Source organism: Phodopus roborovskii, unplaced genomic scaffold (genome assembly GCF_943737965.1).
Source record: "Phodopus roborovskii unplaced genomic scaffold, PHOROB, whole genome shotgun sequence".
Classification (NCBI taxonomy): domain Eukaryota; kingdom Metazoa; phylum Chordata; class Mammalia; order Rodentia; family Cricetidae; genus Phodopus; species Phodopus roborovskii.
Window position 1 is genome coordinate 36,415,587 of NW_026126433.1, and position 26,055 is coordinate 36,441,641.

The 26,055-nt window shown below is 40.4% G+C and overlaps 1 protein-coding gene across 2 annotated transcripts; it reads right to left on the minus strand.

Annotated features, from left to right (window-relative positions):
- Positions 1-611: 611 nt before the first annotated feature.
- On the minus strand, positions 612-16,493 carry Tiprl (TOR signaling pathway regulator). 2 transcript variants are annotated; one of them, XM_051186165.1, is made up of 7 exons: positions 16,345-16,493; positions 10,428-10,607; positions 9,675-9,774; positions 5,734-5,865; positions 4,780-4,875; positions 2,705-2,767; positions 612-1,582 (listed from the first exon to the last, which is right to left on the minus strand). In XM_051186165.1, exons 1-7 carry the CDS (start codon positions 16,446-16,448, stop codon positions 1,442-1,444), a joined length of 816 nt encoding a protein of 271 aa, XP_051042122.1. In that variant the 5' UTR covers positions 16,449-16,493; the 3' UTR covers positions 612-1,441. The 2 variants fall into 2 exon arrangements, with proteins under 2 accessions (XP_051042122.1, XP_051042123.1); XM_051186166.1 differs by lacking the exon at positions 4,780-4,875.
- Positions 16,494-26,055: the final 9,562 nt, after the last annotated feature.

Consider the following 26,055-nt stretch of genomic DNA (forward strand, 5'->3'; position numbering starts at 1 on the left):
GTTGTCTCAGTCATCTTAGGAGATTTGGTTCATATCCTCACATACCAAAATATAAAATTTGTCACTGAATCCTCCCATACACTTTAAATCGCCTCTAGATTATTGATAATACCTGATACAGGTGTTAATACCTCATAAATGGTTGTTAAACTGCTAGTCAGGGAACAATAGCAAGAAAAGTCTGTGCATGGTCAGTATAGACAGGATATTTTTTCAAATCTTTTGATGAGCAAGTAATTGAATCCACATACGTAGCACCCAATTGGTATAAAGGACCAACTGTGTTGTGTCTCATTACAGAATCCCTGTACCACAAAAGACAACACAGCACTCAGAATTGAATGGGATGCTATACATGGCATGCAGGCATGTTTTCTGACTACTTAAAATGCCCACAGAATGTAAGGAGCAGAAAGATGGGCAAGGCCTCAGAAATAAACGAGGGGATCATGCTCATAACTCCCTACCAATTTCCATTTGTAATCTGCATGGGAAAATATATCTGCACTATGGAACAGGCTCAAAACATAAGGGTGGATGAAAAAGATAGATCCTAAGTAAGCCACTCTTCAAGCTCTAAGGAAAGCTGAAATAAAAGCAAAATATGGATCTGCAATTCCTTATTATTTATTCTCCTCTTACAAAAGACGCTGGACAAATAAATATAAAATGGTATATGTCATATTTAGAAATGGCCAGACACATTTTCTTGGCATTCCTCACCGGAATACACTAATACAATCTTCAGAAGCACACTCATCTTTCCCACCACCCACTTTATTTATATATAAAAAGGTCAATTCTTTAATTCTCCACAATTTTTAACAATGAATTATCAAAATAAGTAATCTAACAGTACTCAGAGACAAAGACATTTAAATGAAAAGTTTCAAAAATACATGTGTGTACAAACACACACAATAAAATGTTGCCCAGAAACTGGAACTAATGAATAATACAAGATTAATTTCCTAGGTGACATGTCACAACTCTCCAGAAGTGTGAATAAACACCAGAAAGCCAGCCTAAAGCCCAGCCAGTACAGTACATCAACATGCAGCCAGAATCCTATGGAAGTCGCAAGGCATCGGGACTCAGTGATGGAATTTACAATTTATCCTCTTCACAGTAGAAGATGCTTCACGATGGACGCTGATCATGTCCCCCTCCTGAGACACACACATCACTGCTGCTGAAGTCACAATTTGGGATAATTTAGGAATCCAAATGTAGCTCCAGAGTTATACCTCCAGTAGGAATTTGAAGACAGACAAGATAAATGGGAGCTGAGTGGGACCTGCCTGTAATGCTCTTTTATTTTCCTTTAGGCCACAGAAAATCTGAGCATAAGCAAGGAAATTAATTCTCATAATAAAAATATCCCTACAAACAGCTGAGATGTCCAGACAGGATCCACACGGAGAGTATGCTGTACCACATTCTATTCCAAGGGTGGGCCTTGTGAGTCCGCAGGGTTAGGATCAACTCTTTCTGGAAATACTAACTTCTCACAAACTGCCTCCTTGATTGGTAAATATTGTGATATTTCATTAGGTTCGGTGAAGAGGGAAGGTGGAACGTGCTAGGGAAAACACAAAAATCTTTTATTAGTATAAACTTAGGTTATGACCTGGACAGTTTCTGAGATCTTCTAGTTCAAACATTCACAAAGGATGCCAATTTCCAAATCGGGGACACTATATACAAAAGTTGTATCATTAAGTGTTCCTCCAAATAACAAGTGTTTATAATTACGCAATCATTCAACTGTGTTGCTGAATGACCTTCCAGGAACTCAGGACCGTATAATGTATAGTGCTACTGTAAATGCTGGGAGAATTTCACACATTTTGACCAAATCCCTCCCCTGGTTCCTGTTACTGAAGTAACTTGAAAGGTAAGTATTAAGCTAGAGCCTAGTTCACATTCTATGACAGAATCTGAGTAATTATTCTAACTCAAGTGTACTCTGTATTCAGACAGAAATAAGCACTACAGGTTAAAAAAAAAACAAAAAACAAAAAACTAAGTTTGTAAAGAGGTACCGCCTTCTAAGCCACTCATTACAAAATCGAGTACTAAGTAAAGGGCTTCAAAAATTGCAGGTGAGCAAAATATACAGGAAAATTATTCCAGAATAGATGGGCCAGGGTACAAAATGACCACAGGTTTTGGAAGAAAAAGGAATGTGTAAAAATATATACATACAAATAATATATAGACTGAGCAGGTTGTATTTATGTATTTAGTTAGGAAACACATACATATAACAACTACTACTGAAAAAGAACCCAAGAATTTGAAAACGAGTAAGAGGAGGGGACATGAGAGGACAGAAAGGGGAAATTTATGGAACTATGTAGTATAATCTCAAAACATGAAAATATTATTTAAAAAAAAATTCTAGAGTGGCAAGGCGCTAAGTCAGAGGAACATCCAATGGCACCAGCTGAAGCCGTGGGACTCAGACCATGGCATCTCTGGGTCTCAGTTTCTTCAGGACAGTGGAAATGAGATGAGCGACAGCTAAGACACCCAACAACTCCAGATGCCCTGGTGCTTGAGACAAGCTCAGAGGAGATGCACTCACCAGACTCCCTCTACAGAGCCCTGAGGATAAGCACATTTACAGATGTAAATGTAGCTGAACGGGATTATTGGGAACACCAGATTTAAAATGAATCATTAAAATTCAAGTATTTACCATTAAATTAGCAATTTTGCTCTCTCGGGATGTATATTCTCGTAACATGTAGGTCTTGTCAGCCTATGTTTAAAAACAAAACAACAAAAAAAAAAAATCAGGTATATTGTTATACTGATTTTACAAAATCCTTCCTATAAAACAGACCGTCTACTAGGACAGACAGGTTATAACCCAAATACACACAGGTAACCAGACTACTATCATGTTAACATTCACTCACACTCACATACAGTCACACAAAGGCTGTACTTTGATGGGATATACCTATGCAAATACAGAGATATTTAAAGGCTTCAAGTTTTAAATGAAATATTTTCTTGAGCTATCTTATATTTTCAGTGGCTCCTTTCATTAAAAAAAAGAAGTTTATTTTTTAATTCTTTCCTATTCCCACATACATATTGTTAAATTCCTTAGATCTCTGTGAGTTTGAGGCCAGCCTGGTCTACAAAGTGAATTCCAGGACAGGCAAGTCTCAAAAAACCAAAGTAAGAAAATAAAAATAGGAATCCACCCTTTTGTTCTCAAGTTTTTCCCATTGAACACTTTTATGGTTGGGTTAAAGAACTGCATTTTGCCAAGCATGGTGGTGAATATCTTTAATCCCAGCACTAAAAAGGCAGAGGCAGGCAGATATCTTTGAGTTTGAGGACAGCCTGATCTAATAAGTTCTAGGACAGCCAGAGATATAAAGTGAGACATGGTTTAAAAAAAAAAAAAAAAAAAAAACAGAAAAGAAAAAAAACTAAGATTGAATTGAAAATTTACTGTAATTTTGTTTTGTTTTTAGGACAAATACTTTTCAATATAGAAAACCTATAAAATCATACTCCTCTAAGGTTTTAGTCTTTTATATCTTACTTCTGATAACACAGGCTTTCCCATTTCAAAGCCTCTATACAGAATCTTAAATAGGTTCACATTGAACTGTAAAAATTTATTGAGATAGGCTTCCAATGAAGCTCAATTTAATTCTGTACCATCAATGTTGATGGGCAAATATTTTTCTGCTACTACTGCATGGATATAAATTTAACCAAATTTATTAAGTTCCTTCATATTATATAAAAAATGCTGCTGTGAATGTCCAAGTATATACCACTCTGATCAATTATATGATAAATATTTTTAAGTTATTGTGTAATAGAACCTTTTAGGATACATTATAAAATAATATAACTAAGTTTACACATAGTATTTTTGAGATTTAGGTTTCACTATGAGAAAAATGTATTACTTTGGCTTTGCTTCTACAAAGGGAAAAGGGCCATCAGATGTGCCTTTGATCCAAACAGAGGCATCTAGAGACCAGTCTGATAGACATACTGAGTTCTAGAACAGTCAGAGATACACAACAGAGAAGGAGGGGGAGGGAGGAGGAAGAAGGAAAGAGGCCAATCACAGTCACAGCCAGGGCTACAGAACAGAGGGAGGGAAAGGAGGGGGGGGGGAGAGGGAGAAAAGCCAGAGGGAGAGGTAGAAAAGGAGGCCAAACCAAGACATTGTGTTGTTTCAAGAGGAAAACAAAAGGTCTAATTCTTCACCACATGTGAGCCCAATTCTGAATTTAAACATTCAGGAAAGACAAGCTGGTCTAAAGATGCTGGAAAACTCTCTTATGACTCAATGTAAACTCACCCACCCCTCCTTTTAACACTATATGAACCTGTAACTTTAGAGAGAGGACACCACTTTTCACCTTTAGAATAACGACCACGTAATCATGAGATACAAACTTCAGGAGGCAGTTTAAGTGGAATTTCTAACATCAGGACATTCTATGGTAATACTATCATAAAGGTGACAGGCTAAGGGACACTTTTCCTTAAACACAGGTTAAATTTATACAAAATTCCTGGTCAAAGTGTCACTCATACCCAGAAAGTATTTTTTATAAAACATTTTTGATTATCAGAACTTTGATAACAATATGTAGCCACTAGACTTAAGAGACTCAATTTATGGGTTAACAGATGATCATTTAACACGAATCGTAACTTAATCTCAAAACCTAAGTGATAATGACAACACGTGGTTCAGTGTCAGTATTCTCATTACTCAAGCACCAGTACCTCATGGTAAAGCCTTGTGTCGTTCATTCTGATAAGCACACCATCAATTCTCAAGAAAAACCGCAACAGCAGAAAAAAGCTGGAAGGCATTACTCTCTAGGGGATAAAAACAGCACATTAAAATGTTAATGGAGATGAAATACTTGTCCAGAAAAAAAAAAAAAAAAGAGAAGCATTGAAAGAAAGCTAAGTCCACAGTAAAGATGCCCCCTGGTTTATGGCTACATCCTAAAAGCCCACCACATTGAAAACACACCTAAGATGCTCTTAACAAGATCTGACCTATTTGATATCGTAGCTCAGCAATACAAGGACACAGAGTGCCAAGTGTTTCCAGCTGCACAGCTGAGCAAGCACTGCAATTCACTGCCCAGCATCAAGAGTATCATACCACACATTGATAACATGGAAAAAATAAAATTCAAATCCAAAATATAGTTAAGAATAAATGCTTACCACTTTGACACCAGCATAAAGCCAAAATAATGATAAGTTGAAGCAATCCAAATCAGGGAACAACTACATAGAGGTTCTCTGCCCTAGCTCTAAATAGCCTCACAGCCTTTAGCAGGTTACTTAACATGGTTTGTTTCCCAAACTCCTAACCATCTGTAAACTCTGGTTCCAGGGGATGCAGTACAAAATATTCATATATATAAAATAAATCTAAAAATAAATAAATATGGCACCCAACAGGCTACCTGCAGATCCTACAAATGCCATTTTTAATGCAAAACATGAGAATTAAGCCACAGTTTTCATTCATTCAAGTTAAATAATAAGCAAATAGCCTATAAAATAGCCAGGCAGGTATATTTAAAAAAAAAAGACTAATATATCCTTATTTTTCATAAATTTCACACATTAGGGTGTGCTCTAGACACAAAAGAGGTTTTACATGGCATCCAGTCAGCCAATAAAGAATGAGGGCAATTTAACAATCACAGTACTCACAATTTTCACACTCAGACTGGAAACTCCATGATCATGTAATTCATCTTCAAACAGGAGAACTTCTTCAAAAAATTTAATCTGTTCTCTGGCTTTCAGTTTCTCTGTATCTATATGATCCGTTGTAGGTACAACCTGAAATACACAATTTTAAATGGGGAAGTTTTAATATAAAGAGCTAGAGTTGCAAGACAGTTTTTATCATGTTCTCTGCATAGATAGCAACAGCATACAGTTGTACATTTGGGTGCAATTAGTAAGTAGACACTGAAAGATTATACTCTGCCTCCACTGAAACTCTGAAAATCACTAGCGATAACTGGTATCCAGACTTCCTATTAGAGTCCAAATATACCATCTTTCAGAATATAATTAAGTATACTGTTGTGAAGATGAGAAAATTATCAACTGAAAATTAGTATGATAAGCTATAGCTACCACAAGAGGTAAGTGCAATTTCCTGCTAGTAAAGTGTACTTATATATACTCACTGGAACTGGAGAAATACTTCTTTCCATTAAAATGGCACCTAGCTTAGGTGCTGGGAAATACAGTGCCTGAAGCAAAAGCATAACAACCTGTGTTCAAACCCCAGAACTCACATAAGAAAGGCAGGTGTGGAAGCTCCTGTACACAAGGACAGCAACGGGGAGACTGGTTACGCAACAATGCTGATATAGTTAACCCTTCTCAACTGTATATACTTAGAAATTGTTGTTTGTTTGTTTTAAACAGTATTAATTTTGTTAAGTGGGTCACACATGATGACACTATGTTAATAGTCATTTACCCAAAATTTCTTAGACATACTGTTTTTATTGATTCTTTAGGAACTTCACATATACCAACTGTGAAAAACAGTAAGCTATGGTCAGTGTGTTATCCAAAATCAGTTTAAATTTGGGAATCCTATATTTCATCTAAAAAAAATGAGCATACTGGACCTACCTGTAAGGTTATTTTGAGCACTAAATACCAAAATTACAGTAATTTACCTGAAAACCTTTCCACTTAAAAAGTTGTTTTAAGATTTATTTATGTGTAGATTGTTTGACCAGCAGTATGTATGTGCACCACATGCATTCCTGGTGCCCACAGGTGTCAGAAGAGGATATCAGATCTCTTGGAACTAGAGTTACACGTGGTTGTGAGCCACCATGTGGGTGCTTGGAACTGAACCTGGTCCTCTGCCAGAGTAGTAAGTGCTTTGCACTGCTGAGCCATCTCTCCAGCCTCAGTCACTCCATTAAAACCACAGAAAACCACATTTATCAACCTTAGACATAAAGCATCTGATGTCATGTCTGGTATTCCAACAGTCACCTGCTATTTGAGACCATCTGTTGAGGTCTTTGATGTGTATCAGACACTGCATTAAATACTTTACACGTGGGATCTGCCTCACAACTGGTATTGTTCATCCAAAACAAGGCTTTGCAAAAGATCAAACTGGGGAGACGACAAAGATGGCAAACCCTGGCTTTGAATCCCCAAACTCTATATAAAGCCAGACACAATAGTGCATGCCTCTAACACTGGTGCTCCTAGGGGTAGAGACAGGAGAACCCCACAAGCTTGCAGGACACAGAACCTAGTACACAGTACACGCATCAGCAGAAAACAACAGAAACCATGTCTCAAAGAAGATGGAAGACAAGAACCCATAACCAAGGATGTCCTAACCTACAGAGAGAGAGAGAGAGAGAGAGAGAGAGAGAGAGAGAGAGAGAGAGAGAGAGAGAGAGAGAGAGAGAACTTGTCAAACTGGTAAATGATGCTGATTTGAACCAAAGCCTATATTCTGACAAAGCCTAAGTATACCACTCATCACTACCAGAGTGGGAGATCGCATTGACATTTATCAGCAACACCTTAGAAGAAATTACATTATAGGTGAAAATGTTGGTAAGAGAATATCAAGCACATAATTTGATTTCCTATCAGTCTCCATCTCTATTGCCTCGGTTCTTGCTCCAGATGCTATACTTACAGCTAATGCAGCTTTTCCTAAGTGAATCCATAAAACAACCATCATCACTATTGCATGAGGTTTCATAAAACTTCAATTTCTTCATTCCCGGCAACAAAACATTAAATGACCTCAGCTCTCTGCAAACTTCAATCAGAAGTGATGACAGAGACTACAGTCTGTAAATTGTCAAGAGAGTAAGAAAATCACCCCACTCCTTCACTGGACTATACAATGGCACACAGCAAAAGTTTAAGATATGTCTGATGAAATGAAGAGATGAGCAAATGTCTATTTTCTCAAGAATTCTGTTTGTGTACTAGAAGCACACATAGAAAATTTTGGAGGAGAAACTAAAAAGTTAGTTTCAGCTGGTGTGGTGGCACACACTTTTAATCTTAGTTTGAGGCCAGCCTGGTCTACAGAGAATTCCATGATAGCTAAGATAGAGAAACCCATCTAGGAGAAAAAGAAAAGAGAGAAAAAAAAAGAGCCCCCCTCAAAAAAAAGAATAAATTTCTATCTCCTTATGATATAGTCTCCAGTAACTTTTACTTTAAAAACATTTACTATATGCATTACGTGTATGTGTGGGTATGTGTGCCACAGCATGAATGTGGCAGTCAGAGGACAACTTGTAGGAGCTGGCTCTCTGTTGCCACCACATGAGTCCCAGGGATAAAGCACAGTCATCAAGCTTGGCAGCAAGTGCCTTTATCCACCAAGCCATCTCCCAAGCCCTACAATAATGGTAAGGAAGATAGCTTGCACTGGAACAACTGTGTTCCTTACACTGACAGACATACAGCCTAAGCCCCACTTGTCTCACCAGTCTCACTGTAAGGCCTTAAAATGTAGTTAATAGAGATGTTCCAATTCCACATTCTCAGTGTCCTTACCAGATTACACAGGTGCATCTCAGCACTAACACAACATGCTAAAATGTAATCAGAACTTGCTTGTCAACTACTCATATAAAAATTCTTCCGTGGGAAAGCATTACTGTTTTCTCAATTTACTACTAACAAGGTGTCTTGATTAAACAAGTCACCTAAAGGATCAGGTGTGGTGGTAGAGCACGATTTTGATCCCAGGACCAGGGTGGCAGAGGCAGATGAATCTCTTGAGTTCAAGACCAAACTGTACTACATAAAAAGCTCCAGGCCATCCAAAAGGAAATAAAATAACAACAACAACAACAACAACTTACCTAAAATACCAGATTCATAGTGCAAGCAGCATATAAATTTTCTGTTCAACAGTTCTGTTGTTCATGTGTAAAACTCTAAGTTACTAGCTAGCCATATCTATCTAAATCACCTAATAATGCATTACAAAGGACAGATACTGACTGTGACACTGCTAACACCAAGGCAAAGTAAGGTTGGTTTTTGTTTTTTTTTTTTTTTGGTTTGTCAAGACAGGGTTTTTCTGTATTGATTTGGGGCCTGTCTTGGAACTCGCTCTGTAGACCAGGCTGGACTCAAACTCACAGAGATCCATCTGCTTCTGCCTCCCAAGTGCTGGGACTAAAGGTGTGTGCCATGAACACCTGGCTCAAAGTAAGGTTTTAAAGAACATTGTTCCTAAGCAGGTACTGGTACACACCTATAGTTCCATATACTTAGGAGGCCAAGGGAGGTGTACCTGAGCCCAAGAGTTTAATGCCAGACTCCTAAAACTCCATCTCAAGCAGAGAGAGAGAGAGAGAGAGAGAGAGAGAGAGAGAGAGAGAGAGAGAGAGAGAGAGAGGAGAAAGGAAACTGGCTATATCTTGCTATATCCTTTTATTTTCCACTAATAGATAAATTAACTAATAAAACTAAATCCCCTCATATTAGGTTCTAAAGCCTGGTACAATCAAAAGATAAGTGGGATAAAAGCAGTGGGGAAAAATAATAACATAACTAAAAGATCTAGTACTGAGATTATTAAAAAAATTAATGATTCATAAAAGCAAAAAGTTCAAATTTACCTTTAACTTAAGAGATTCTCCAAGTAACGTTCCTTTATAATCTGTTGTATAGGTCCAATCATATGGTTTAATAACTTCTTTGGAGTGTTCACCCTCCGTCCTCAAATACCAAAACAAAAAAGGATGAGATTTAGAATATGAATATGTGTGTGTGTGTGTGTATAAAATCAATATTCATATGCACACCAAATTATACATTATATATAATATAAAATGCCCTACTAATACACATACAATATAAAACATTTATATTTAAGGTATACACTGCTGCCATTAACTAGCAGAAAACCTTTCTTACTGTTTTCTGAACATTTAGTTGTTGTTTAACTTGTCAGTGCCGACAAGTTTTTAGGTCATCTTACTCTGCCTAAGACATTTCTTTTTATCCTCCAAAACATCTAATATACAATAGGCACAAAGTACATCATTGTTGACTTAGTGAGCAAAAAAAAAAAAAAAAAAACCCAAAACTAAACATTTTTCTTAGTTTTAGTACTCCACAAATATTCAGTGAAAATTACAAGAAAATGTTTTTCTTCAGAAACAGGGACATTAAAATACAATGAACTGACTGGACTAAGGACACTGACAGTTTGGAAAAAAGACACCTACATAGCCCAGCTCAACTAAACTATATTCAAGCAGCGTAAAATTAATCTTTGTTTTATGGTCAGAAAAATGAGCTTTAGAATAATAAAACACACATCTTCTTCTTTCTTTTTATGTTTAACCTGTAACTGCCCAGATCCTCACCTACTTTCCTGCCACTCTTCAGCACAAGCTACCTTAAGCATTCCCTGGTAGTTGTTTACACATCTTAGTGCATCTGTAGCATTGAACTCAATTCCAAAGCCAGAGCCATGCTGGATTCTTAGAACGTTGTCTCCAAACATCATTTCAGGGAGGGATGGCATGTGCAATTCATCAGCTAACCTACACAAAAGCAAAGATTGGGGGAGATTATTTTATGTTGTTACTTCTGTTTCCTTTTCACCCCAACCTAATTCTGACTTTACAGTGAGTTCAACAGTGCATGACTTAATAAACATGACATTTAAAACACATCTATAAAACACTTTTACCACCTATTTGTTCATCATCAAATCTTTATGTCACTAAACTAGTGAGGGAATTGGAAAGGGACCACTATTTTAAGATAATCAAGATCAATTCAAATTTTGCTACTTGTAAAAGTTGATCCTCAAACATTCTGTGAGCTAAGAAAAGCCCAAAAAGTTCAAGAGTACACTAGTATTCTTGCTAGTATAATACTGGGCCTTTAGCCAATATGCTAGGCCACATGCTTTACCTATGCTTCAGAAGACAACTTCACTAAAAGATAAACAAAGAAGCCTGCATCATAAATCAGTAATACATAGATGTGTTTGCTAGTATAAATGGTATTGTTATTGTTTTGACACTTAAAAAGTTGTCAAGAAAAACTGAGTCAAGAAAACTGTTGTTATTCTGTAAGTTGGGACTTCTGATTTAAAAAAGAAAAAGTTGGCCTAACAGCACATGGCCTGCTTTGTCATACAGCAAGTGGCTGATGCTAAGTACAAGTTGCAGGCCTCTAAGTTGGGGCATAAGCTGTCCAGTTCACTGGTCCTTTTGGACCTTAAGAAAATTGGGTTTAACCAGGCATTGGTGGCACATGCCTTTAATCCCAGCACTTGGGAGTCAGAGGCAGGCAGATCTCTGTGAGTTCGAAGCCAGTCTGGTCTACACAGCAAGGTCCAGGACAGGCTCCAAAGCAATACAGAGAAACCCTGTCTCAAAAAAACAAAAAAAAAAAAAGAAAACTGGGTTTGACAACTATGAACTACAACAACCAACATGGAACAGTAGATGCAAAATAAATGCAAGGATATAATAATAGTGGCACATATATCTTTGTGCTAACCAATAGTTCTCTAAGAGGCCACTCAAGAGGAAATCATACCTAGTTACAGGAAGCTTGCCAACTACCTTGACTAGTGAGCTTATGGTTCTCAGAGAACCTACAAGCACCGCTACTTTACTAAGCATGATTCATATAACACACGCATACCAACACTACCAACAATTAAAGAAAAAGAGGTCATGACTTTGGGAGAACAAGTGTAGGATTACATAGGAAGGATTGGCCAAAGGGAAGGAGGAAAATGATGCAATTATAATTAGTTTCAATAAATACAAAATACGTTAATTTTTAAAGCTGGGTATATAGTCCCAGTTAAAAGATTTGTTTTTGGTTTCTGATACCTGAGATTGAACTCAAGTCCTTGCACAGGCTAGGGATATATCACCTAGCTGCAACCCTAGCTACTGTAAAATTAAGTTAGTTATTCGCTTCTAGAAAAGGAAGCTGTAAGTACATGGACTGCCATATTTTATGACCCAATCACCTTGGTTACAACCTGAACCTCCAATTCAGGGATGGAAGTTCAACATCTCAACCAAAAGCAATTGACTGGCTACAAACCTTGGAAACTTGGCCCAAGATGCTTATTGGGGGTTAAATAATGACCAATTATTACTGTGATTCTCTCCATTCTGACATCTGAGTGTCAGCAGCACAGCATGAAACAAGTCATGAGGCAGAGAATGGACGAGTGAAGCTGCTGAGTAACAAAGAGGAGCAGAACAAAGAAAGGTCCACACAACTGCCCAAGTGCTTTCAGACAGATGGACAGGTTTTATAGAGTGAATATATATATATCCCACCATTTCAGAACTGATCTCATATCATCCTATCTAAAATAACATCTCCCACCCAGTTACCTTGCTTTCACTTACCACTAGCTAGCATTACAAAGTACAGAGTATGTGTATACATAAGAAATACATTAATACAAAATTCTAAGCACACATATAAGAAGAGAGAGTAAACAAAGTACACACAGACCGGTTGTTTAAATTAAAAATCTGGGGCTGGTGAGATGGTTCACAACCAAAAACACACACTATAAAAGCCTGTTCATTCACCTATGCCACTAGGTCCTAAACCTTCTGCTACCTCACAAGACTTCCCTTCTAACCATCCAATTAGGTCTCCAGGAGCTAAGTCTTAGCCACTCTATGAATCATGAACTAGTGTCACTCTAACATAGCACATTTTTGCTTGGATGGTTTTATGAAGAAATGGTTCACAAGAGGCTTGAAGGTGTGTATTTAACTAAGTGTCTGATTGCTAACTGGAACACACCAGGGTTTGTCCAATGTTTCCATCTCAGCAGAGACAAGGATGGCAAAGACAAAATTTTCCCTTTTGGGAATTATGCAGATAAATTTACATTTATATAAGTAAGTATAGATATAGATAAGGCTGCTTTGAAACTATCCAATTTAAATTGTTGACTTTTCTGTGTCCTTAAGCAGAAAACATATTTTATTTCACAATTTCTTGGCAGTGATCATCACATCTAACGACATATGGAGCTGTCAGAATGAAGGGCTCTACCCCTAATTATACTCACCCCTTTTCATTTAGCTAATCTACTTACAGGCTACAAAAACAAACACTTCTTTTGGTTTGGTTTGGCTTTTCAAGACAGTTTCTGTGTAACAGCCCTGGCTGTCCCGGAACTCACTCTAGACCAGGCTGGCCTTGAACTCACAGGGCTCCTCTTGCCAGTGCTGGGATTAAAGGTGTGTGCCACCATCAGCCAGTTTAGGTAAGATAAAATAATACCAAAGAGAATATAACTCATTCTTGCCAGCTGTGTGGCACATACCTTTAATCTCCATTCTGTGAGTTCAAGGACAGCCTGGTCTACAAGTGAGACCCTGCCTCAAAAAAAGAAACAAGAAATATACTCTTAAAGAAAATAGAAGGGGGGGGGGAATAAGAGTGCTGTATAAGAGGTGTGAATGTGACTGAAATACATTATGTACATGTAGGAAAATGTCATCACGAGACCCATTGTATAACAATATAGTCTTAATATAAGGTCAAGAAAAGAGCAATGAACATTTATACTCTTTTCAAAAGCTTTACATTTATTTCCAATTAGACATACCAAACAAGTCTTTGTGTACATATTAAAATCACTTTTAAAATACCTATAAAACCAAATAAAATAAGTTAGGTTTTAGAGAGAAGAAATACTGTTCCTTATGAGGAACATCTATCTTATTTCTGGGTCATCAAAGGCCCATAACACACACACACACACACACACACACACACACACACACACACACACACAGAGAGAGAGAGAGAGAGAGAGAGAGAGAGAGAGATAATTTTAAATATCACTTAGGAGATGGCTTAATGCACTATACTCAAATTTTCCCTGTCACTTGTAAGGGAGGAAAACTTTTCTGGTAAAATTTTCAACTTCTTAGCAATTTCAAAATCGGCAATGAAAAGAAGCAACAGCAGCTAAGGAGGGTAGAAACCAACACTTGCTTACAAGGCTCTCGGACAGTTACCTTCCACACTGGGGCCACAAGAATCAAACCTAGTAATGTAACCAAATTTATACTTTCTGACTCAGGATAGCTATACAAAATAACCAACTACAGGACGCCGTTGGATCCTACACAATAACCTACATAATAATTACATCTAATAGTGAAAAAGAAACATTGAGTGTTCAATTAAAAATAATAATGTTATGTGGGGGGGGAGTCATTTTCTTTTTCTCCCCTTGAAGATAAGGGGAGACAGGGTTTCTCTGTGTAGACCTGGCTGGCCTCAAATTCAGAGATTTGTCTGCCTCCGTCTTCCAAATGCTGGGATTAGATTGTAAACCCTATAAAAACTGTCTCAATTCTACCCTCGAGGTCCTCAGTCCGATGACTGTGGACCCCAGTGCACTTGGAATAAAAATTCCACATGCTATTTGCATGGAGACCACTTCTCGTGAGTGATTTGGGGAGTCACCTTTCCTGTGTGGGAGCGTGAAGGTCCATGCTCTGTGGGTCTTCCAGTAGCCATAGGAAGATTCTGTAAAATACAGGTTTTTAACTACTTCTTGAATTATGCCAAATATGAAATAATGAATGTAATTCCATGAATTTTACTCAATTTTTCTGAAAAAAATCTAGCAGTCCTACAAAATACTCAAGTTACATATGTGAAAGAATTGCCAATACGTAGGTAAGCTGCTCCAAATGTTCTATCTTCCGGCTTTATCACAGGTGATGCCCATTTTCCTACAGCTCTATTGTGACGTCTACTTGTTACAGGTGAAGGGTGATGTAGAAACGAGGTGTTCTGTCTTGTTTAAGATATTCTGAATTTGTGGGCTAGAAAGAAGGTACTAGGGCTAGTGTACAGCTGTTCTTGCAGAGGACTGGGTTCAGTTCCCAGCACCAGGGAGGCTTACACTGTCCATAACTCCAGTTCCAAAGGATCCAGGCCCTCTCTTTTCAGGTACCAGGCAAAGAAATGCAGTCTGAATTTAAATTCTGAATTTAAAAGTTTGAAACAACTTATGTTAAAAACCAAGTATTCTTTTACATATGTAAATTTTAAAGCTCTAAATAGGATTCTGCTATCATAGCCTATCCATCAATTGGCCATCAAACTTTAGCACCTAATCTTAGCTCCTCCAATGTCTCTTTGCTGTTTCCTGGCCTCCTTTCCAGCCCTCCAGCATCCAATCCATCTTCTAAAAACACCTCCAAGAAACATTTCAGACACAAGAGTAAAACTACATCGGGTGGTTATCAGATAAATTCAAAACTCCTTAGTACAACAGAGAATTTACTCTCCAATGACATGAGAGGCAATTCTCCAAACATACTCTGCCAGGCTGCACCCCCCCAAAAAAAATTTTGTCAAGATACAGTTCAGGCACCCTCAAACATTTCAGAGCTCACTCTTGGCTTTCCACGTCCACCCAGACTTGATCAAGATTCTGCCCAGGCCAGGCGGAGGGGGGGTGCATGCCTTTAACCCCAGCGTTTGGGAGGCAGAGGCAGGTGGATCTCAGGGAGTTCGAAAGTCAGAGCTAGACACAGAAAAATTCTGCCTCGAAAAAAGCAAACAAAAATTCTTCCCTGATGCATTGACCCACACACATCCCAAACCGCCTAGTCTATATACGTCTTCATTCTAAACAGCCACACTATTACAACGGTCTCTCACGAAACTATGAATTCCTCGGGACTTTATCTTTCATCTTCCATATCACAAGTGCTTATCACTGCACCTGACTTGCTAAAAGTTAAAAAAAACAAAAACAAAAAAAAAAACAAAAAAAAAACTGAAATCGCTCCGGGTAAATATCTTCATCCTAAACAGTCACATAGTAACATAACGGTCTCATAAACTATGAAGTCTGGGGACTTAATGACTCACGTTCCGAATCTCAAGCGCCCACCACACAACCCCAAAGGCCAGAAGCTAAACATAAATACCATCTCTGTCATTGCTCCCGAGGGAAACAGGTCATCCACGCCCAGAAAGGCGGCTCAGGCTTAGGTAGGATATCAGATAGGAGGGGCGAGGGCAAAGTCCACCAAAACAGTCGCGCTCAGTTCAACCCTGCGAAGCGACAGTTTCTGCAAGCAGAGGTCGCGAGATGGGGACAGGGCCATTTACTAAAGGTGTCAATCAACGGTCGCATCAGAGGGACAGAGCCTGCGGCCCCGAGAACGGCGTGAAGCTGCACCGAACCCGCTCAATCACCAGCCCGGCCCGGCCCGACCCCGGCCCGACCCCGCCCCGCAGCCTCACTTCTCCACATCCGCAGACTTCATGATGTGGGTCTTGGCCGCAGTCAGCTTCCAAGGCCCGAAGGAGAAGTCCTGGTGGCTGCTCTGGAAGCCGTGGATCATCATGGCAGAGGTGGACCGCAGTACAACTCAGAGCAAGCGCCTGCAACAGCGGTCACACTGAGGCCCTCTCTGAAACGCGGCTCCCGGGTTTGTCCGTTACCATCCCGGCCCCGCCCCCTGCCGCCGCGCCGTGGGCCCGCCCTTCCGCCGTCTCGGCCCGCCCTACTGGTTTTGCTTCCGGGACCAGCCACTGGCTCTGCGTGACTCACTTCTTACGTGAGGACACTGAGGGGCGGGGCTCAGGGCGCCAGGGCGTTCTCGAGGGCGCGCTCCCGGAAGTCTTCCGGTGACATCACTCGATCCCGCGCTCCATGCTTCTCTCTGCCTTACCTGCTCCTTACAGACGCCTCCAAGCAGTGTCATCCCCTCGAGTGTTTATGAGTCGTGGTGATGAGGACATGCTCAACGCCCCTAGCGTTTAGGAGACCCAAACCAACAGAATATACCAGTGGCCTTCGAGCCAACGACTGATGGTGGCTCCACCTCGTATCTCTGTGGAAGAGCACCTACTTATCTTGCAAGCGTCGAGGCCCTGTGTTCAATTCTTAGTATCGCGAAGGGAGTGCCAAGATATCCTTCTGATTTTAAGGCTTTTTCTACCTGCACACCCGTGTAGTGGAAACAACGCTGGAAGCCTGGGCTCTATCTGTGCTTGCAGTGCAACTCTTTATCTTTGGGCAAAACACTACTGATTATTTTAGGCGTTGGCTTCCTCAAGAAGACATTGGTTAATGTTAGAACATTTCTCAGAATTGTTTACCATCTCAATTCCGGCAGCCCTTTTTGTTCCTACCCATCTTGCACTCAACGTTTCATCGACTCTGGAGCCACTAAGCAGAGTTCCTCCATGGTCTGTGATTCAGTTCCTGCCTTGACTTCCTAGAGATGTAATAATAACCCCTTTCCTCCTCAGGTATTTCTGTATGTATTTCTGACCCAAGAACCCATCACTAGTTCGCTGCCCAAGGTCTCTGGATTAATTCATTGTGTTATCATTTCGTTCTTGCTTCCCACTACAGTTACTCCATTCACATTGCCTGTGGAAAGTAGGGCATGTCAGATCCCCATGGAATGAGGAAGTCTGTAGGGCCCTGCATGGACCCCTTAGGCGCCTTGAGTTAGCCTGAAGCTGTTGGCCAGAACTCTTTGCCCCAAGGCTTTTGTTGGTACTCTTCCCTTGACAACACATCTCGTGACACACACCTCGTGACACACACCCCGTGACAACACATACCTCGTGACAACACAGGGAGGAGCTAAGCCTAAAAAATTCCTGTAATTTTCCACTGTGCTATAAGTCGGTATTTAAGCCCGTTCTTGCCCCTCAATAAACGGCATTTGGCATTTGGCATTCCGACTTTGCCATTGAACGAATGACCCGCTGTCTTGTCTTTATTTCAATCTCTAGGCCTTCGCCCGATTTGTGGAAGAGATGGTAGCGCGGGTGCTACAAGTGGAGGTCCCACCGAGATCGGGAAAGAAAGGATCACCTAAGAGATCTCCCTCGAAGGCCGGCTGGCAAAAGTAAGTGAATGAGGGTGTATTGAAGGATGGGTGCCAGTAACTGTAAGGAAAAGCTCAGGGGGCAATTAGTGGCCCTATTGAAAAGGCAGGGCACCAAGATTAAAACCAAGACAGCTAAAGAATTTTTTGATATACTACAGGAACATAGCCCCTGGTTTATGCAGTCTGGAGGCTTTAACATCCCTGATTGGGAACAGGTAAAAAGAGACCTCCAAAAGGCTTATAAAGAAGATAATTTCCCTATTGCCACCCTTTCCCTTTGGCGTCTAATTAAAAGTGTGCTCTTGAGCAACAATGTTAAAGTAAAAGAACAGTTGGCAGAGATGAATAGGATTTTTGAGGAAATACAAAATTTAGAATCTGGAAACCTATCAGGGAACAAGAGGGATCCCAACTACATGATGATAGTCCTACTGTAACTGGTGAGGAGGATACTTCGGAATCAGAAACTGAAGCTGATGAGTGTATATGCCGTCCGCCACGGCACAACTCCTTTTGTGATTCTGATTCCTTTAGTACAGCTTCTACACCTCAAGGGTTAGAGGAAGAGGTCAAAGATTTAATAACCAAGGTAGAAGCATTAAAAAAGGAAAGACAGGTGTTTCCAGTGATTGAGACAGTGGATCTTCAGGATAACAGGGTTAGGGAACACAGCCCATTAAATTTTAAGGATATAAAACAGCTTAAAGAGGCTGTCACTGTTTATGGGCTCACGCTCCTTTTACTCAGACAATTTTTGAGTCCTTCGCAGCGTTAAATTGCACCCCTAGTGATTCGATGCAGCTCTGTAGAGCCATGATGAGTGGGGGTGACTATTTGCTATAGAGAGGCAAATTTCAAAAAATTTCCTGACCATTAATTATAGTTTGGATCAAGCAGCTATAAATTTACACTTTGATCCAAAGGACAAGACTTTCACCTTCATCTCATTCTTTTGTTGTAACCAATGCTACTAATTTTGGAGAAAGTTTCAATTGTTCTCAGCAGGTCTGCTGGCTGTAACAGCTGTCGTGGGCCACGTACCCCAGGTGTGCAGCAGAGAGGAAAGGAGATTTCGGGATCACCACTGCCAGTGCGGCCTTCACCACTGAAGCAACAGTTTCTACTGTAGCCCTTTCCCAATCTGTAAATACTGCCAGCACAGTGAATCAACTAGCAGGTGACTTGGCTTAAGCCTTAGCTACCCAAAGCACACTTGATTATCTAGTACAAATTGGCATTTTAAAACTAAATTTACAAAGTAACCTCCTATAGGAACACTTGAATTTTTGTGAGAAGCTCATATGGCTTCTTGTTCTCTGTCTTTCACACATATCTGTGTTAATGCATCATTTTTCTTCAGAAATCCTGGAGTGATCAGTTTTTAAATTATACACATGCTTTAACCATGAAGATCATTAACATCAATGAAACCTGAGTGCCACTTGCCAATGCAGAAGGCCTTTTACAAGGACTTCAACTTGTGGGCAGAACATTGGGGTTTGTAGCCCTTGCACTTGGTGCTACTTTGCCACAGCATTAGACAGGCCCAGGCCAACTTTCTAACAAGACAGATACTGTCTTTGGCTCAAGAGAAAATGCCTCTGCCCACATGTGGCTGACAAACTATTCACCAGTGACGGGTAAGGCAAAGGGGGCAAATATCCAACCTAAGACAGGAAGGTTACGGGCCTGGGTGACCTCTCCAATGACAGGTAAGGAATTATGCTGACATCCTCTGCCACCTAAGGCAGGTGTTAGTTTATATTAAAAGAAAGGGGGACCTGTAGGGCCCTGCATGGACCCCTGAGGCACCTTGAGCTAGCCTGAAGCTGTTGGCCAGAACTCTTTGCCCCAAGGCTTTTGTTGGTATTCTTCCCGTGACAACATATCTCGTAACACACACCTCATGACAACACAGAGAGGAGCTAAGCCTAAAAATTCCTGTAATTTTCCATTGTGCAATAAGTCGGTATTTAAGCCCGTTCTTACCCCTCAATAAACGGCATTTGGCATTTGGCGTTCCAACATTGCCATTGAACGAATGACCCGCTGTCTTGTCTTTATTTCAATCTCTAGGCCTTCACCTGATTCATGGAAGAGATGGTAGCGCGGGCGCTACAGAAGTCCCTTCAGAATAGTGGAGAGTTGTCCACATTCATCACTGGCCTACAGCAGTTGACTACTGGAGTACTTCCCAAGGAGGCTGAGGCCCTTTCGCTAACGTTTCATTGTAAACCTCACAGTATCTAGATGTGCTAGAAGAACTAATGAGGTGAATGACCAAATTACATGCAATAAAATTCATCCCAACATTTTTTCTGGAAGAGTCTCAAATAGCCTAGGCTGACCTTCACTAATTTAGCTTCTGCTACATCCCAGGTGTTGAGATTATAGGTTTATCTCACCAAACCCTCTTCCATTTCATTATTCTTACTATATGATGGCATCCTTTGAATTTTTCTAAATTAAGCCAAGAAAAATGTGGAGGATCTCTGATTTTCAAGGCCAGTCGTGTACACAGCAAATGCCAGGACTATGTAGACCCTGTCTCAATAAACAAACAAACAACTGTGTCTCTAGTTCTTTCAGCATAGGCTGTGGCTGAGTTTAGGTTTTGCTCATCTGACAGAACAAAAATGTCTGCTGTTCACACCTTCACATTGAATGAAGAATCTCTCTTAACTACAACATATCAATGTATGTTTAATTTACTATAAAATTACATACCTCCATCTTTGAACCTGCAATGTTGTATTTTATTTCCATACTTGCTTTCTGGAATTGTGCCAGTGAAAATTAGCAAAATAATGTTTTTTTTTTTTTTTTTTCCAAACCAGGGTTTATCTGTGTAACCCTAGCTGTCCTGAAACTTGCTCTATAGATCAGGCTGGTCTCAAACTCAGAGATCTGCCTGCCTTTGCCTTCCAAGTGTTACAATGAAAGATATGTACCACTATGCCCGGCTTATGACTTTTTTTTATTAAATGCTTGGCACAGGCTATTACATGTATTACTAGTCTGTTGTCAAACCCTAAAGACCTTGCAATACTTTTGCTCTGATCACCCATCTCACTGTGATATATTTCTCTCCTGTCTTTAAATGTATGTATGTATGTATGTATGTATGTATATATATTTTTTAACTTTTACTGGGCATGGTGGTGCATGCTTTTAATCCCAGCCCTCCAGAGGCAGAATCAGGTAGATCTTGGAGTTTGAGGCCAGCCTAGTCTATAGATAGAGTGAGTTCCAGGATAGCCAGGGCTATCAAAAATCAAAAAAATAGGAAAGAAAGATAAACTACTCTGCAATTCCTTGTTTCTATTACCTGTCAAACCTGATGTTTTTAAACTCCCAAAAAGAATTGTTACAGCAATTTGGGATTCGGGCAGCAATGGCTGGGGGCAGGGTGAGTAGGACCCTGGAAACAAAGAACAGAGAGGAACAGTTTGCTGGGGACTGTGGGAACTCACCAGGGGCCTAAAAAGTTCTACAGGAATCAAAGGTCTAAAAGAGGCCACACTGCTCTTCAGTGTAATGGTAATAGACACAAAAAGTATGCTCTCTAAGGAAGTGCCCTAATGGAATTACTCTTTGGCTGAGACCTGGAGAAACCATCTCCAGCTAGCATTGGCGAAGGAATTTGTATTCAAGAATTTGGGCTAGATAGTGGTGGTGCATGCCTTTAATCCCAGCACTTGGGAGGCAGAGTCTGGTCTACAGTCTGAGAATTCTGAGTTCCCAGACAGCCAGGGCTAAAGAAAAACCAAACAGAAAAATAATTTGGAATTATCTCTTGACATATCTGGAAAAAGAGACTATCCAAGTCTCTGGAAGGAAGAATACAGGAGCTAAAAAGACTTGAGTGCTGGTCAGTTTCTAATCGTTCTGTAGGTTAAAGGGGTCAGACAAAGAAACCCGCTCTGGCTCTGAACCCAGAGCCAGTGAAAAAAACATTTTACCCCTGAACTCAAACCAGAAGAAACATATCTTGACTCTGAAACCAGTGCCAAAGAAATACACTTTGACCCTAGAACCAGGGCCAGTGAAAGAAATACACCTTGGCCCTAAAATTAGAGCCAAAAGGCTAAAATTGTCCAGTGAAAAAGACACAATTTGGCCCTGAAATCAGAGCCATCTTGATGGGGATGGCTTCTGTACATGTTTGTCTTATTGATTGATAAATAAAACACTGTTGGCCAATAGGGCAGCAAGATAGGCAGGTCTGGGAGATGAGAAGAATTCTGGGAAATGTAGTCAGATACCATGTGAGACCACTGCAAAGGGTAAGAGATATAGACACTTCTCTGGTAAGATAAGACCACGTGAAAATACTTAGGTTAATAGAAATAGGTTAATAATTAAGACAAAACTAGCCAAAAAGGAGCCCTAGTCAATGGCCAACAGCTTTATAATTAATATAGTATCTGTGTGTTCATTCGGAGCTGACACGGCTGAGGGACCAGGCTGGTGGGAAGAACCATCTGTAATACCACCTCTACCCATGACCAACTAAACTAACCAACCCCTGAGCAGGAAAACTAACCAATCCCTGAGCAGGAAAGTTCCCTGGTAAAACCACCCTTAGGAAGTCCTATAAAGACCCCTCTGCCTGTTTCAGTTGCTGGCTGTCCTTTCCCACCCTGGCAGAGGCAGCCGCTCTCCTGAACTTCCCAAATAAACCTCTCCCAAAAGAGTCTTGAGTGAAGATCTTCATTCACAGGTGCATAATAGAAGAACCTTGCTGAAATGACCCTTAGGGGACTGAGCAGAAAATCCTTGCTGAGCTGTTCCTTTGGGAGGCTGAACAAGACTAAGTGGAAACAGAACCTTGCTTTGACATCCCTTAGGGGAACTGAGCAAGGCTGAGCAGGAAAAAGTAACAACTTTTTCACCAGAACTGGAGGAGATTGCTACATTTCCACAGGGGCTTCCTCTTTAGCAGACTGTAGCAGAAGTAACATCGTGGGCTGCAGAAGTGGATAGCTCTGCTAAAACGTTCCGGTAAGGGAACAGAGCAGAGCTTAGCTGTAGAGGCTCTCTCTAGGAGAGGAGCAGAATTGCTATATCCTGCAGGGAGACCATCCCCCACTGAACCCCAGCTTCAGTTATCACCTGACTTCCAGAAAAGCCAGGATACTTCTCCCTCCAGGGTTGGGCTGTCCTATTGTGGCCCCAGACTGCAGAGCTGTCCTGTTGTGGCTCTAGGTAGCCTGGATCCTGGTAAGTCAGGATATCTTTGCAGCTCCAGAGCTGTAGCACTCACACTTGCTTACATTTTCTAACGCCCACTGTGGCTGACTCTCTTCTCTGTTGCTATCATTTCTGTCATCTCTAGCTCTGTCTCTATTACCTCTAGCTCTGTGTCTCTATCATCTGTCTCTATCTCTCTATTGCTGTATCTGTCTAGCTTTTGTTCTTCAGTCAGCTCAGTCTGCTTCTCTTCATGTACAGCCCAGGTCTTGCCAGCCAACTCCTGGCTTACATTTCAAATCTAGTCAGAAAGAATCTGGTCAGCTGAGCTTGAACCAGGTGTCCATCAAGACCCAATCAACAGGGGCCAGATTGGTCTTGCTGGTAGAAGCCCATGAACTGGGACATAGGCACTTGCTCCCTACCTCTAGTATATACAATTGTGGGATTTGTGTCAATTAGGGAAAGAATAGAAGGATTTTTACTATTGTGTTGCTAGTCTAGGCAAGCCTGGAGATAGGAGGAGAGCAGAGAAAGAGTATAGGATAAGAAGCAGAGAAAAATTGAAAAGTAAGTTAGAAAATTTAACCTCTTCCCACTTTTCAGATGTGAAAAGTGTGTGTGTGTGTGTGTGTACATGCACACATGCACCCCAAAGCAGACCTAATATAGAAGCAGAACGTTGTTTGAGGACTCACAAAATTAGGGGTAAGGCAAGCATTTCGATGTTTCTAGGTGCGGCAGAGATATAATTCAAAGTCAAAGTTAAAACAGTTGTGGATAGGGCCACAAAATAATCAAAGCAAGAGAATTTCTCCATATAAATCAGCTTCCAGATCTCCTGGACCTATCCACCAAAACCTAACACACTTGTTTGGCTTATGAGACACTACCTTACAAGCCTGATGTGGTGATGCACACCTTTCATCCCAGCACTCAGAGGCAGGCAGATCTCTGAGTTCAAGGCCACTGTGCTCTACAAGCTTCATAGTGACTTCTAGACCAGCTGGATCTACACAGTAAGACCCTGTCTTTAAAAAATAAACAAGACATTACTAATGCAGCTATTTTACTATGTCTCTTCTTTTTGGTTTTTTTTTTTTTTTTTTTTTTTTTTTTTTTTGTTTTGTTTTGTTTTTGTTTTTAAGCCATGGTTTCTCAGTATAGCCCTGGCTGGCCTAAAACTTGCTTTGTAGACCAGACCAGCCTCGAACTCACAGAGCTCCACCTGCCTCTGCCTCTGCCTCCTGAGTGCTGGGATTAAAGACGTGCGCCACCATGTCCTAGCATTTCTTTTCAATGGTCCAGGTGAGTTCTCACATTTCTCACGGGATGTCAGGAGGCAGGAGTTACCTGTTGTACCTCCTCACAGCTGTACCCAGCTCAGGATGTGATCAGTTCTCCAAAAACTTGGTAACTTAGTGTGGAGATGTTCTCTGCAGTCAGCAGCATTACTAGTGCTGATATTTTTTGTCTTTGGTATTATCTTCTGGCGTTAAAATCATGACTGTGTAAACACTGTGATTCTTTGTTGAGTATTTATAATACACGTACACATGGAGAGAGATTTAAGTGTGGTGCTCAGAACAGTAGCAAATGCGCTAATGAAACTTAGGTAAATAGCCCATTTAAGAATCATTTACACAGAGAAACAGCTGTACTGTATCATTGTTGACATAATTAATGTCAGGGAATGAGGCAACTATGAATACTTTATAGAGAAAAGCCTTATTTTAGTATAAATGGCATTTATTTGGGCTCTTAGGAAAATATAAACACTTAAAAGACTCATTCAAATGCTATTTTGAGGTTATGTGAAAATCACAGGCCTTAATCCCTTGTAAAACACACATATTTTAAAATGCCTTTTATAGAAATAGCCTCTGAAGGATAGACTCTTGTGTGTGTATTTTAATCCAGAGCATCAAAATACTGAGCCATAAAACTTCAGTAGATGGGTACAATATTGTCAAGGGAACATTTATGTGCTGATGTCGGAAGATAACAATGAAACACATGAACCAGGGATTAATAAAGCAGCTAACAGGGAAACAGATCCAAACCAAAGCAAACAGAGCAATCCTAGGAATCCATGCTGGTTCTGCCCAGATGCTGCACAATCAAAATATTTTCCTTTCTTTCCTTTTTCTTTGGAGGGGGGTGGAGGTTTTGAAGGAACTGGGACAGTTTATAAACAAAGAGCCCCAAAGGGACAAACATTCTGAAACTATAAACTGAGAATTAAAATTTGGAGACAAACAAATAGAGATAGGAATGAGCTAAGAAAGGAAGGATGCCAAAAGCTAGGGCTGAAATCTCCTTTAGTTCCCATTGGGGTCGTGTCTCTTCCCTGCTGAAGATTCAGGAATCCAGGCATGCTCGGGAGGATGTGAGCCTGGAGATAGAATCTCATCACTGCAGTGTGAGTTCCATAACTGGTGTGGAAAGGAAAAGAGACAAGAAGAAGGAAAGGAAAATAAAATAATAAGAAAAGAAGAGAAAGGCTCCCAAGGGTGTCATGTGATGAGATGTCAGGCCAGGCTGAGCAGACAAAAAGGAAGAATTGGGCTTCGTAAGTGGACTCTGCAATGCTTACTTTGAAATGGGCGACAGGTCTAAACAGGGTCTTAGAGGACTTCTGCAGGTAAGGGGGCTAGAGTTAGGCTGCCTTGGGTTCAAATACTGTCTCCTTAATTGCTGGCTGTGGCATGGCCTCTACCATACTTCATTCACCAGAAACAAATAATAAAGACTAGAAGAATACATTTATAATAAAATAGGTGGTCCTACAAGTTGAAGTGTACAGTACTTTTCTTCTGCTAAGTCTCTCTCTCTCTCTCTCTCTCTCTCTCTCTCTCTCTCTCTTTGTGTTGGTTCAGCTATTTATTCATAAGTGGATAGGAATGTTGGA